General features: G+C 33.2%; 1 protein-coding gene across 1 annotated transcript; it reads left to right on the top strand.

Annotated features, from left to right (window-relative positions):
- The first annotated feature begins 2091 nt into the window (after window positions 1-2091).
- On the top strand, window positions 2092-5293 carry LOC127123454 (uncharacterized). The gene is made up of 3 exons (XM_051053673.1): window positions 2092-2145; window positions 4229-4591; window positions 4773-5293. Exons 1-3 carry the CDS (start codon window positions 2092-2094, stop codon window positions 4968-4970), a joined length of 615 nt encoding a protein of 204 aa, XP_050909630.1. The 3' UTR covers window positions 4971-5293.
- The last annotated feature ends 9892 nt before the right edge of the window (window positions 5294-15185 follow it).

The raw sequence follows: 15185 nt of genomic DNA, 5'->3' as shown, positions 1-15185 counted from the left end.
ATCGGTCCCGAGCCACGCGTTTTGGGTTAATCGTTCATTCTTTTCTTTCGTTTCTTAAAACACTTTAATTAACTTGGCATAACTCTTTGAACAATTGATTCTTATCAAGTGTTCATCTTCCATCAAACAATTTTCTCAATTAATTTGAATGAAAAGAGACCGTTGGAATCCAGCATTCTGGTGGAACCCTGAATGATTGATCTCGAGGCTTAGGTCTCGTTCTCATCAAACGTTCGTCATTCACTTATAAAAAATATTCAACCAATCAAACTCTTTTCTCGTCGCCGTGCGATCTTAAAATCCTTTTCATAAATGAAATACATCTTGTCTTAAGATGATGTAAAGCAATGTTTCATCCATAATCGTTGAGTTGAGATAAGTGACATTTTCCCGAATGTTGATTTGCAAATCTATTCGATGTGATGCAAACACCCGCTCCTCACCTATTTTGAGTAAAATAATATTTTTCGTCAATTAATACATGATAACTTTCTCTAAAATCGACCAACAAACAAACATTTTCTATCGAGAACTACGTAAGCTTTGAATTCTCTATTACACCCGGAGATACGTAGGAGCAGGATTGCGAAATCTTGTCAGGCCCATTAATAAAAAATACTTTTTAGTCCTTTGCCCCCTGAAGCTAGCGTAAATATACCTGAATGTATCGCACACTCGGACATATAACAGAGTCGCCATCAAACTTTATTTATTCCCGAAGGAAAGGGAAAACATCGATAAAACCCGGGGGGAAAGAGATATGTTGGGTAAGGAAGTCGATTATACAAGGGGAAAATATTAGCATCCCTAAAATTCATGGTACTCCATGGGAACCATTTTGATTGTTCTCGCTCGAATAAGTGTTATCTAAAGATTACTCGCAAAAGAACGGGAAAGGAAAGAAATAGATAAAGTGCTTGGTGAGGATTGAGGCCCTCATGCCTACATATTCTCATAGTGCAATGAGGAATTCAAAGCTCCGTAGTTCGAAGAACTAGTGGTAGGAGATGAAAAGAATTGTGATAGAAAGTATGGTCTAACCCAAAGAATAATGTTGTTTGAACTCCAAAAAGGGTGAAAACATGAACCCAAGAGTAAACAAGTATGAACCAACAAGTGAGGGCATACATCACGATATCATTGTATCGGAACAACCGAAAAAGAAAGGAATTAAGTGTTTGGTTTCACAACACAAACAACTCTTGGTTCACAAGGAGGTACAAGATGGAGCACAAAGGTATAATGTATTTGTCTCAAAGAATAAGGTATATCACATGGAGTGAATGAAGGTAAAATATGAATGCATCATGGAGATGAGTGGTATGAAGTGACCAAAGTCATAAAAATGAAGGGTTTGGTAACAAGTGACCAAAGAGGTATAATTTAAAACCAAATGTCAGATATACATCAGAATCCATAAGAGAAATGGAACTTGTACCATAGAGGGAAGGTGGCACGAACCACATGTGAGGGTCTACAACATGATATCACTATATGGTTGAGCCAAAAAAAGGAGAATTAAATGTCTGGGGACAATCCGAACAACTCTAGGTACAAATGCAGATTCTTCACCATATGGTCCTAAAAGGGTATATATGGAATTCCCAAGAAAACTGTATTTCAGTTTCAAAGAAACAATATGTCACTAGGTGAACGGTTTATGATCGAAGGTAGATAATGGATCATGAAAGATATTAATGGTGCCCTAAGGCGGAAAGAAGAATAATAAATAAGTATGCTCACGGAGAATTCGAACCCTCGTGCCTACGTATTCTCATTGTGCAATGAGAAAATCAGAGCAATCGTAGTTCAACCTACTACAACTGAAACAAAAGGGAACGAGATTGATTTGCCAGGGTACACTACCCTTCTAGGCTGAAAAGGAGTGTCAAGGTTCATGACCTTCAAGGTGAGGTATCAATACCTGAGTTTAAGACTGATGATGTAAAGGAATTGAATTACTAAGGTTTAACACCTACAAGGCGAAGAGTATCAAGTGCCAGAGTCTACGACTCTTAGGGCAAAGAACTGAATTAAATAACCAAGGTTTAACACCTCACAAGGTAAAGAGCATTATATACGTTAGAGTCTATGACTCTCAAGGTGGAGAATCTGTGGAGTAGCCAAGGTTTAACACCTCACAAGGTAAAGAGAAGCATATGCCGTAGTCCACGACTCTCAAGGCAAAGAACTGAATCGAATAGCCAAGGTTTAACACCTCACAAGGCAAAGAGAAGCATATGCCAGAGTCTATGACTCTCAAGGCAAAGAACTGAATCGAATAGCCAAGGTTTAACACCTCACAAGGAAAAAAGAAACATATGCCAGAGTCCATGACTCTCAAGGCAAAGAACTAAATCGAATAGTCAAGTTTTAACACCTCACAAGGCAAAGAGAAACATATGCCAAAGTCCATGACTATCAAGGCGAAAACCAAATTGAATAGCCAAGGTTTAACACCTCACAAGGCAAAGAATGTGCCAAGGTTCAACACCTCATAAGGCAACGAAAGTTAAATGTCAGAGTCTATGACTCTCAAGGCAAAGATCTAAATCGAAAAGCCAAGGTTTAACACCTCTCATGGCAAAGAAAGTTAGATGCAAGAGTCTACGACTCTCAAGGCGAATATCAAAATCGAAGAGCCAAGGTTTAACACCTCATAAGGCAAATAATGGTGCCAAGGTTTAACACCTTACAAGGCAAAAAATGGATTAAAAGAGGGTGTATAACCACAAGTTGCCGATAGCAAGAGATGCTCCACTATTAGGGTGTTGAAAGATTGAGATTTTCTTGATGAAGAAGACTTGTTAACTGCATGATTAAAATATCACTATAGTTTAGGAATAAGGGCGAGTGCTTTGAAAAGCTAGGGTTTACACCCCATATGCAAAGTCACTCTAGACAAGGATAAGAGAAACTCTGTCTCATCATTCCTTATTACTTAAGACTCGTAGCTTGTAACTTGAGTCAACATTAACAAGTTGTTGACAGAAGATCATGTGTTGATCTTATTGATGTAGTGCCACTTGTTTGTTGAAGAAGACTTGACAATTGTTTGATACGAATTGTGCTCAAGTCTATGAATGAGGGTGAATACTTTGAATAGCCGGGGCCTACGCCCCGTACGCAAAGTCATTCTAGACAAGGATAGGAGAAATTATGTCTCATCATTCCTCGTTGTTTAAGGCTTATAGCTTACAATTTGAATCACACTTGTCAAGTGTTGACACCTTTGCCGTGCTTGAGAATGTAGTCCACTTTGCTAGCTATGCTTGATTGAGGTTGGCTTGAAGTCTTGATCTTGCATCAAAACCTTGAGGTCTTGAGCTCTTGAGATTCAGCATATCCATAATAGCTTGAGCGTAATGAACTTGCCATATCAAGTGATCAAGGGTCTTTTGATCACTTGAAATAAGCTTGGGGCTTACAACACGATTACAAAGGATTTGGTTGACCAAAGTGTCCTTTGGTTAACACTAATCAATGAGATTAACATAATAGTTGAATTATATATAAGAATACCCTATTGAATTAATCAACTAATTAAATCAGACAATTCTAATCAAGACCCTAAGCTAGGGGAGCATGTATTGAAAATCAAAATTATAAGCCCTAAGGACAAAATGGTCAAAGCACACAAATTGATTTAACATAAACAATTTCTAAATGATTCTAATTCCTAAAAGAAAATAATTATAATCTAATATTCTAAGAACTATTATTAACTAAAATTATTAAACTAAATGTTTCTAAGAAATCAATTTAATTAAAATTCTAAAAAAACTTATTAAGCTAATTAATTTAATCAAATCCCAATCTTCTAATTAATCTCATCTTAACGACTAATTCCAAAATCTAACTAAACTAATCTACAATCCTAATCAATCTCATTAAACCTTAATCCCTTAATTACTCTAATTAGCCTAAGATTTAGTTACTAACTAATTAACAAAAAAATAAAAGAAAAACAAAAATGAATTCAAGAGATGAGGATGGGCCTCTATCCCGGCCCAATGAACCATACGAGGAGGTGCAAGCCCGAAGCAAGTGTTTTTGTGTCTAGCAGCACCACATGAAACTGTTTGGGCCTGACCTAGGCCCACAGAAAAAACTGAATTAGAAAGGGGGTGCGAACCTGGAGGTGAGGTGTAGATAGAAAGGTTTGTTTGGGCGTAAGGCCCAAACCGGTCCCAAGCTCACCGAAAACGGGTCCACATGAGGAACTGAGTTTTGTTCACGTTTTGCACATGTCGACGCGGAAAAGCGGAAAAAGCGAAAGGAAAAGTGCTTATTCGAGCAGCTCACGACAACGCGCGACATCGCTCCTTCTCATCATCATCAATGGAGTTTGCGCCTCTTCGGTTCAAATCAAGAAGGGAACTCAAATCCAAATAACAGTGCGCGCGTTCTCTCGGCTTTGCGTTCAAAAATCTGGAGTTTCCGGGATTCGACGGTACGAAGATTCACGTCGCTCCTCTATCGGCTCAAAGCTTTGAAGATTACTCTGGTGTCATTTGCGCACGATCAAAAGAAGAAGAAAAATAGAAGGAGCATCGAAACTCACCGCATTCAAATCTTCAATCTCGACCAGGTATGCACTATTGCTTCTCTTCTTCCTCCTCGAATTCTCTTCTTCTTCAATGCCTTCTTCTGTTCTGCTACTCTTATGCTTCTGAGTTTGCGTGGCTATGAGTGGCAGAGTGTGAATTTACGATTTGTGAACTGTGTAAAAACCTCCGCGAGTGATTATGGTGCTTCTGTAAATCGTGCAGAGATTGAGGCGGATCAAGCACTACATTGCAGAAGGTGGATTCCAATTGCGACCGCAGAATGGAGAAGCTTGCAGAGTGAAGCTTTTATGGATGCAAAATGAAGAAGAAGAACAAATGCCGAATGAAAAAGAAGAAACAGTGCAGAACGCAGAAGAAGGAAACAGATGTAGAATTAAGCTTCACCAATCCTCCCCCTAATTTCTGGAACCGTGAGTGAATTTATAGGCTCAAAAAGCTGTTAGAAATTTACATGAAATTCAACTGAAATTCAGTTGTAAATTTAGTTAGTTAGAAATGCGCTTGAAATTGAAACAAAATTCATATGAAATGAGCGGTTGGTTAGAAATTCAGATAGAAATGAAATGAAGTTCTCTTGAAGTTAGAAGTTGGTTAGAAATTCAGATGGAAATGAAATGAAGTTCTCTTGAAGTTAGAAGTTGGTTAGTAGTTATTTGTAAAAGCTGTTAGGATTGGAATTCAAAATGAAATGAAAATTCTAATTTAAATTATTATGCTGTTAATTTCCACTCTCTTGATTCTATTTGTTAGCTGTCAACTAAATTCCGTTATTATTCTTTTATAGGTGTTAGTTTGATGGCGATTCCATGTGTGGTATGTTGAATAAAATTTGCAGGGTGATCAATTCAGCTTTTCTATTAGTTTGTTAATAGTGAAGTTCAACTTAAGGGAGTTGTTAGTTTAGGTTTGGAAGTTAACATTCAATTATGTTGTGGATTAAAAAGAAAAATGATTTTTTGTCAATTCATCTTGTTAAGTGGTTATTTTCTTCTTTAGATGTAGTGAAATGCAATCTAAAAATGCAGGGTCTATTTGGTTTTGCAGGGTTAATATCAATTGGATTGGTCTGTGTTATTGTTACTGTTTCTAAAATCTGTTGGAGATTATTTGAAGTTAGTTATTAGAATGATTCTTTGTGATACAGGTGGAATGTCAATTTGGCTCTGTTAAGCAAACTAGTTGCAGGTTGACCTCCCTCTTTTTTTTTTTTTTTTTAGTTAGCAGGACGATAACGGTTATAGCAAGCTAGGTATGAGATGCACAGCTGAAGTTTATTTTAATTGTTGGTGTAGGCATATTATGTTTGAAGAATGGAAATTGATGGATGCCACATTTGAATTAAAGGAAAATCATAAACTTGAGATGGATTTGGATGGGAAAAAAGTGTAATTTTGGTTGTTTTGTATTGAACGAAGGTTTGAATGAATGAATGTAATTTTGGAATTATAGTAAATGGAATTGAATGAAAGTTTAAAATGAATGAAAGTAAGTTTTGAATTATAGTAAATAGAATTGAATGAAAATTTAAGTGAATGAATGTAAGCTTTGAAATATAGTAAATAGAATTGAATGAAAATTTAAGATGAATGAATGTAAGCTTTGAGTTATAGTAAATAGAATTGAATGAAAATTTAAGATGAATGAATGTAAGTTTTGAATTATGGATGATAGTTTTGGAATTTTGTAATAAAATTGGGGGAAAATTGATCATGTATGGAAAGATTGGAAGAGTTTAATGAAAAAAAAAGGTGTAATGGTTTTACAAATGGATATCGATGGATATGGTTAAAAAATGGATATTAGTTATTTACATTGATAATGGTTATTTACAGGGATAATGGATATCTAAAATAATTTTTAAAACTAATCTAAATATTGAAATAATCAATTTAGAAATCAAAATCTAATTAAAATCAATTTGAAAATCCAATTAATTAAAAATTAGAATTAATTTGATATTAAATCACTTTGAAAAGTCTAAAGTTTATTAATTTAAAATTAGCATCTATTGATATTTAAAGAAATTAAAATCAATTAATTTAAAGTTTGAATATTTTGAAATTGAAATTAATTTAAAAATCAATTAAAAATTAAATTGAAGTTCCATAATTAATTTGAAATTATAAATTAATTAAAATCAACTTGAAAATAAAAAGTCAATTAAAATCAACTTGAAAATAAAAAGTAAATTAAAATAAAATTGAAAATCCAATTAAAATCAATTAAAATTAATTAAAATTAATTAAAATTAATGTAAAATTAGAATCAATTTTGAGATTAAAATCAAAGCACCAAGATGGATATAACGATGAACTGATTCGAAAGAGCATATATAATGATCAATGCTACTAAAGTCGAGACAAAATAGATTTAGGAATGGGTGGTTGACTTTGGTCAACTAGTTGACCAGAAAGTCAACAAATGACCTCAGCCAACCAAGAGACGTGAATTAGGATTTGTATTCTTCCAGTAAAACCCCATTTGGGACTAAACACAAACTTTGAACCTATGAGATCATATTAGTATGAATGCATGATGCATAATGGATGAATGCATATGAATCTCAAGTCATTGGTCAGATGAATCTCAAGTCATGGGTCAGATGAAAAATGAAAATGTGAGGGCAAGTTTTGGGGTACGACATCCCCTGATAATTAAAACTTTTTTAGGTCCTTTCTTATTAATAAAATTCAAAATATTTTCCTTTTCTCTTTTTCTATCCCAAATAAGTAGAAGATCTCAAACTGACATAAACTAACATTCAATTAGAAACTAACTAAAGGTTCCCGTTTATTACAACGGACGTGGGGTGCTAATATATTCCCCTTGCGTAACCGACTCCCGAACCCTGATATTGGTTGTGATGACCATATCTTATCCTTTGTTTTAGGGGTTTTATCAATATTTCCTCTTTCCCTCTTTGGGAATAAATAAAGTTCGGTGGCGGCTCTATTAAGTCCATCCGTGAACGTGCGATTATGCTCTGTGAGCGTCATGTTCTCATTTTTTGAGGTACGACATTATTGATGCAATCACTTCACTAATATATGTTATTAATGATAAATATTATTTTTAAATTAATGAGTGAATCTTAATTTTTTTAATGGGAACAAGTTTTTTATCCAAATATTTTTATAAATAATGTCAAAACAAAAATAATATTACATACAAGATAATATACCCTTCATCCAAATATTTTTATATATGAAAAAATTATATTTATAATCCGTATATAAAACAAAATATGTCTTTCTTTTAAAAATAATAAACTCTTTTGGTAAATCAATTTTGTTTTTCTTTTTTACATTTTTATTAATATTTTAAAAATAAATGCGCGTAACACACAAGTACATGTGCAAACGCATGGGTATCCAGTAGTTAATTGTATGAGATAAAAGATAAGGGGTACAATTGGAAGACACATAAGCACTTATTGTCTTTATTCTATTTCTTCACAATGTTGAAGAGAAGGAATTTTGTGTGAGACTCACGTCTTTTTATTTTCTCTCCCCTATTTCTCTTCACTATTGATTAAGATAATTTTACCATCTCTCTTTAAATTCTTTCTTCCCTTACTATCTCTTCTCTATTTCTACCATATACAACATAGCCTTAGAGACTTATTTGGCTAAAACCATTCAAAAGAAGATATAAGAGAAAAAGTGAAAAAGAAAAATGTATGAGTTAAAACCTCTTCATCTTCATCCTTATCTCAAGTGTGTGGTCTCAAACTAAAATTATTTGAAGTGGAGTAGTCATTCCTTAATCTACTATTTATCTATTAAAATATTTTGCTATAGAATTTACCACTAAATCCTTCTTAATCCAAGTATATTTTATCCCAATTACAGGGTTATTTTTGTCTAAACATACTTAACTAATTTTTTCAATTTCTTTGCAAAACTTAAAAGCCTTTTTCCAACTTTCAATATCGATTTCACTTTTCACTCTACTCCATGCATAAAGTACTCAAACTACACTCAACTGAGATATTAAAAGATACTCCAAATATTCAAAACTCTTTCTCCATTACCCCAACTCCATCCCCAACTTCACCGCTGGAGCCAATGCCACCACCATTGCAGTTTATGTTCTGTTTTATTTTTCATTTTGCCACCTCTGTCCCCAACTCCACCGTCGTTTCAACTTCTGCCTGGTTCTGTATAGGACGAGAAGAAGTTCCCCACCTCCGTCGCCAAAAGGTGATTTTTACTCTTCGTTCCATTGGTTATGTTATATCTTTGTTCAATCGGTCGCAATTTATGTTTAATCTTTGATTTTTACTCTTTATTGTTGTTCAATATTTGCGTATTCATTATGTTGAAAGTTGTTTAATCTTTTTTTTTGATCCCATGTCCAAAGTTGTCATGGTTGTTCATAAACACGACTGTTATTATTTTCCTTTCTTCTTTACTTGCTTAATATTGAATTTCATATGTAAGATGACAACATATGAGTTCATATTACTGTTTGGTTAACGATGCGCAATTGAAAATTTTTCAATGCAAAAATGCCTTCCTTCTTTGTTGTTAGAAAATCTATGTTCATAAACCACATTAAGAATTTCAGAAGTATTTCACTGTTTGGAAAACCCATTAAAATTTGTTGAATGTTATTCAATCTTTGTTGTTGTTTCAGGTTATCATGCCAAGCTAATGGCAAGCCCAGTTGAAGATGTTAGGGATATCAATGACTCTAAAGATTTGTGGAAGATTGCTGTTAGGATTAGAGGTATGTGGTTTGTCAAAAGTGTCTCTAACAAAGAGCATTTGGAAATGATTTTAGTTGATGCAAGGTATGATGATATCTCACTTTACAAACAAAATATATGTAGTTCGTTATTAACTGAAAATCCTCTCCGTATCTCATGAATGTTATTTATATTTGATTTTTTAGTGCAACATGATCCAAGTAATTATACCATCACATTTGGTTTCGAAGCACAAGTCTACACTTATAGTCGGAAAAACCTATATGCATAATTTCAAGGTTGTCAATAATGATTTCTCCTTTAAAGCAGTCATTAATAGTTTCAAGTTAATTTTATGTGGTATAACTTATGCAAAAGTTACTAATTTTCCCGACATTCTGCTAAACCATTTGAAATTGATTAGTTTGACATCCATCATTGCGGGGAGGTTTCAACCTGATTTCTTAGTTGGTAATTTGATCATATAACTTTGTTGTTTTCATATTTAATCCTTTAAGTTTATCTTTCTTATATTAGTAGTTTTATTTTATTTAGATGTTATTGGAGGAGTAACTGAGATTATTCAGACCCAAATGAATGTTGAGGAAAAAAACAAAGTTATCTTTGCAAAAAGTGACATGAGGTATTTCTTTATTATTCTCAATTTGAAACTATTATGACTATGAGTTGACCTTATTGAATGTTTATTGGATTCATTTATTGCATTAAGTCTTTGGTTCAATATACTCTTTGGGGTGACCTTGCATGACAATTATAGAATTACTACAATAGTAAAAAGGATGTTAATAATGTTATTATACTATTGCAAAATGCAAGAATCAAGGGAGCTCAAGGTATTGATGTTGGTTAATTGTAAAACACTATAGTAAATAGTTTTATTCATTTATTTTAAAACATATATCAATTTCTGTATTCTAATTTACACATATATAGGAGGTTTCCCTTGAATGTATCAAACACATGGAATAACACAAAGTTAACTATCAATGATGTCAACGTACATGAGATTAAGAAGTTAAAAGAAAGGTGGTCACATTTTCGTATATTTATCATCTTATATGTTATATTAATGTTAAATCTTGATTTCTGTGTGACATTTGTGTCTGTCTTTATAAATCCCAACATTCAAGGAGAAATTCCTTTATTATCCGCATCAAACATGCAACTTGACATGACTCAAAACTCACAATATTCAGAAATTGATAAGTTTTTGTGCAAAGCTAAAATTTTAAGCCTTGAAAAAATAAACAATCTTCAGAATGTAAGTGTATGTTTGCCCATCGATATATTATCCATCAATTTCATTTTTTCACAATGTGTTATGTTACATCATACTATGAAACCACATGTGTAATTGTTGCAATATTAGGGAAATTTGATGCTGGTCAATCTGGGTGGTATTGTGATGGTTGTGGTAAGTGTACCAGAAGTGTTACACTTAAAGATGAAAAATTGAAGTGTTTTGTGAATCATGAAACTGATGAACCCATCTCAATGTGTCTTTTTGAACTGAATGATTAGTATTCATAGTATGAAATATTATGCCATGTCTGAAAACTGGTTTCATATACCAAATTTGTTATAGATACAAACTTGAAGTTCTGGGTGTGGATGGAAAATTCAGGGAAATATTTGTGCTTTGGAACAACGATTGTGTCAAACTGATGGGAAAATTTGTCCTTAAACTAAAGAGGCAGTTGATTGAGGTAGTTATATCTCTTAGTTCAAAATGTATTGTTTATATCTGAATTGCAAGCAAAGCTTTTAATGATTTCAGGCCGGTGAGTATAACCCTTTTGAATTTCCTTATCCACTTGATGCAATTTTGAAGAAAGAGTTGACAATTAGAGTTTTTTTTCAACCAAAGTATGGAAGATTGTCTGTTGTTGGATTCAGAGATAACAAAGAATCACGTAAGAAAATAAGGGACAATCTCAAGTCGGAAGAGGTAATCTAATAGCAAATCTTTAGGTGAAACATACCAATTATCAAATTGTGAAAACAAATCAATCCTTATAGTCGGTTTTTACTTCTTTTTTTCGTTTTCAACATACATCAAAACTTCAGATTTCTGAGCCTTCGTTGCAGGATGAACTTCCATGTTATTTTGTAATATTATTCCTCTCTATATAAGGATTTACTTTATAATTGCACCATTTGTTTTCTATTTTTATTTCCAAAACTCATTAAGTTCATATTGGGGATTATTGTGACATACTATAATGGTTTTTATTTATATAATTTCATGCAGAAACCTATGTCTACATCTGCAGATTATGATCCTGATGGTGATAATTCAGGAATAAGCTTACCATCAGAGAATGGCTTACTTTTAGGATTCAAACCAGAACTAATGAATCTTGTACTTTGTTATGGTCAAGAAGGTTGTTTCAACAATTTTTAGTTGATGGATTTGCTATGATGGAATCCTAGAGACTGAATTATATTCACAAGAATAAAAAAAGGCCTAGAGTTTCTAAATATGCTAACTTTAATGAAACAAAACAGGTTGTAAACTACGAAGGAGCAGACAAAGGTGAAAGAGTGGTTTTACCATCAAATTATGTTGGAAGTCAGAGGTTCATGGGACAACTCTATTTTGATGGAATGGAAATTTCTAGCCAAATTGGGTTTTTAGACATTTTTATCACATTTACTTGCAACCCAAACTGGCCTGAAGTTCAAAGATTTCTTTCAAATATTAACTTACAGCCACAAGATCGTTCGAATATCATCTCAAGAGTCTTCAAAATAAAGTTTGATGAAATGTTGTATGATTTAACAAAGAAACATGTCTTAGGGAAGTTACTTGTATGTAAGTCAATTGAGTCACATTTCTTATATAGATAATGTTAATTACATTGCGCATTTTAGAACTTTGAATTTTGCGTTTAATACTAAATTCACTTATTTGCAGATCTATACACAATTGAACTCCAAAAGTGCGGTTTACAAAATGCACATATTCTTCTATTCTTACATAATCCAAGCAAGTATCCAACGTCATATGATATAAACAAAATTATTTCAGCAGAAATACCGTTAGAAGAAAATGATAGGGAACTGTTTCATTTGGTCAAAACACATATGATCCATGGTCCATGCGATTTAGCAAACATGTCTTCACCTTGCATGAAAACAGAAAGTGCTTTAAGTACTTTCCCAAGAAATTTTAGCCTACAATCATTGTTGATCAAGATGGATATCCTGTGTACAAAAGACGAGAGAATAGCAATAAAATTATGAAAAAGCACGTCACTTTTGATAGCCTATATGTCGTCCCTTATAATCCATACTTGTTGAAAATATTTCAAGCACACATCAATATGAAGTGGTGTAATAAGAGCAATTAGGGAAGTATTTATTCAAATACATTAACAAGGAGTATGATCAAATTACCGTTGTTGTTGTCCAAAATGGTACTGAAGGATCTTATGTGATCAAAAATATTGATGAAACCAAGCAATATCTTGATTGCTGGCATGTCTTGCCAAGTGAAGCATGATGAAGGCTTTTCTCATTTCCTATTCATGGTAGATTTCATGCAATTCAAAGGTTGTATTTCCATCTTGAGGGTTACAATTGTGTTTACTAAACTGATTATGAGATGATAAATGATGTACTTGATAAACCAAGTGTGAAAGAATCAATGTTTACTTCATGGATGGAATCAAACAAGACATACCCAAAGACAAACAAATTGACTTATTCTCAATCTGTTTCTTAGTTTGTTTATGATAACAGAAACCAACGTTGGAGACGACATAAAAGAGGCTATACAATTGGTAGAATGATTTGGCTTCCTCCAAGTAAGAGCAGATTGTATTACTTAAGAATGATTCTAACAATTGTCAAGGGACCAACTTGCTATAAAGATATAAAAGATGTCAGTGGAAAGGTTCTTGATAGTTTCAGGGATGCATGTTTTGAAATGGGATTTCTTGAAGATAACAATGAATATGTTGCAGCTATAAATGAAGCAAAGGATTGGGGTTCCCGTCAATTGAGAAAGTTATTTGTGACTATGCTAATATCAAGTATGATCAATTGACCACCTCATGTTTGGGAAAGAACTTAGAGCATACTATGTGATGGTATTCTCTATCAACAAATAAATAAGACAAGTAATAAAGGTAATTTTGTATTATTATATTTTTGAAAGTAAACTATTTTAAATGATATGAAGTCAAGTAACATAATTTTTTGTTAATATTCAAATGCATCCACAACTTAATTAAAGTAAACTATATTATAACTTATAGATATCCAAATCCATTATAATGCAACCACAAGTCAAATATATTACTATATTTTATAACTTAATTCACAACATGTTTCTATATCTTTTAGGTTTGGTTCAATATGTTGCTACAGTTTTTGTTGTTATAAAAACTTACTAAGATCGAAAGCCTTTCAAGTTCAGCCGCATGTTAGATATAAAAATTCATCTGTTACAAACAATAGGATAATGTTGTTGTTTACTGAGTTCCACTAAGAAAATCATATATATGTAGTGAATGGTGTTTAAATGAAGTGTTGATTCATTTATTTTTTGACATATTTGTAGTTGTCCAAAAAAGAGATAAAAAATTTGATACTTATTGAAATTGAGAATCTGTTGCAAGCAAATCGAAGAAGTTTGCATGAATTTAAAGGCATGTCTTACCCATATTCACATGTCACAAAACACATTGGCAATAGACTTATTCATGACGAACGAGATTACAATATTGATATTGAACGACAAAATTTCCATCATTTATTTCACGCACTTACAAGTAATTAATTTTACTATCACTATAATTTTATGTCCAACTTATGTTAGGAAAATACATATTTGAATTTTTAATGATAAATCTTACATTATAATTGATAGATGAACAACATTCAATTATTGATAAAATCATGGAAGTTGTCAACAATCAAAGAGGAAAGGTATTTTTTTAAATGGCTATGGGGGGAGTGGTAAACCTTTCATGTGGAGAACTCTATCAAGTGCATTGTGTTCGCATGCAAAAATTGTTTTTACTGCTGCTTCAATTGGGATAACTTCGTTATTATTTCCAGGTGAAGGAACAACACACTCAAAGTTCAAAATACATGTGCCAACACTTGACAACTCTACTTGCAACATTGACAAAGACAGTGAACATTCACAGTTATTGGAAGAAACTAATTTGATAATATGGGACGAAGCACCTATGTGTCATAAAAACTGCTTTGAGGCTTTGGATAAAACCCTTAAAGATGTCATGAGATGTCATGGTCTTGAGAATACAATTTTTGGTGGTGAAGTAGTTATTTTTGGAGGCGATTTTAGACAGATTCTACCTGTTGTTCTGAGAGGAGGTATTTCTAGTATTGTTCATGCTTCAATTAGCTCATCTTATGTATGAGACTATTGTCAGGTTTTAACTCTAATAAAAAATACGAGACTTCAACAAGGATAAAAATTGGCGCCTCCATAGGGACATGCATGCAAGACCTATGTCTGATTGCTTGGTTTCGAGGTCTGTATGCATGTTTTGACAAGGTGTCGCCAAATGGATTGGCGCCTATGTGCAAGGAATGAATGGGGGCGCCAATTCATTTGGAGCGTGTGTCTGCATGTCTGACACGTGGCTGTCCTCTCTCTTGCATGCTGAACATGTCACTTCTTAGTAGCTTGCATGGTTGACACATCATTTCGGACTAGCTTGCATGTGCGACACATCATTTTGAACTAGCCAGCATGTCAGACACTTCACTCCCTTATTTAAGTGTCTTACTATCAACATCTAAGACACTTCACTCACATTCATCTGCAGCAAGAAAATAGTTTTCATCTGCACAATGTCATCTTCACCAAAATACAATGTCAACATTCACTACAAGGGTGAAACATACGAGTCTGAGTTATATGG

Source organism: Lathyrus oleraceus, chromosome 2, assembly GCF_024323335.1.
Source record: "Lathyrus oleraceus cultivar Zhongwan6 chromosome 2, CAAS_Psat_ZW6_1.0, whole genome shotgun sequence".
Taxonomy (NCBI): Eukaryota; Viridiplantae; Streptophyta; class Magnoliopsida; order Fabales; family Fabaceae; genus Lathyrus; species Lathyrus oleraceus.
Note: the sequence above shows the minus strand (reverse complement) of the source record. Positions and strands in the feature narration are given on the sequence as shown.

Bases quoted from the DNA above. Each gene is read 5' to 3' on its own strand.
- LOC127123454 (XM_051053673.1), top strand. From the start codon at position 2,092: ATGACTCTCAAGGTGGAGAATCTGTGGAGTAGCCAAGGTTTAACACCT. The intron at 2,146-4,228 runs GTAAAGAGAAGC...TGAGGAACTGAG, and splicing joins AAGGTTTAACACCTCACAAG to TTTTGTTCACGTTTTGCACA. The intron at 4,592-4,772 runs GTATGCACTATT...TAAATCGTGCAG, and splicing joins AAATCTTCAATCTCGACCAG to AGATTGAGGCGGATCAAGCA.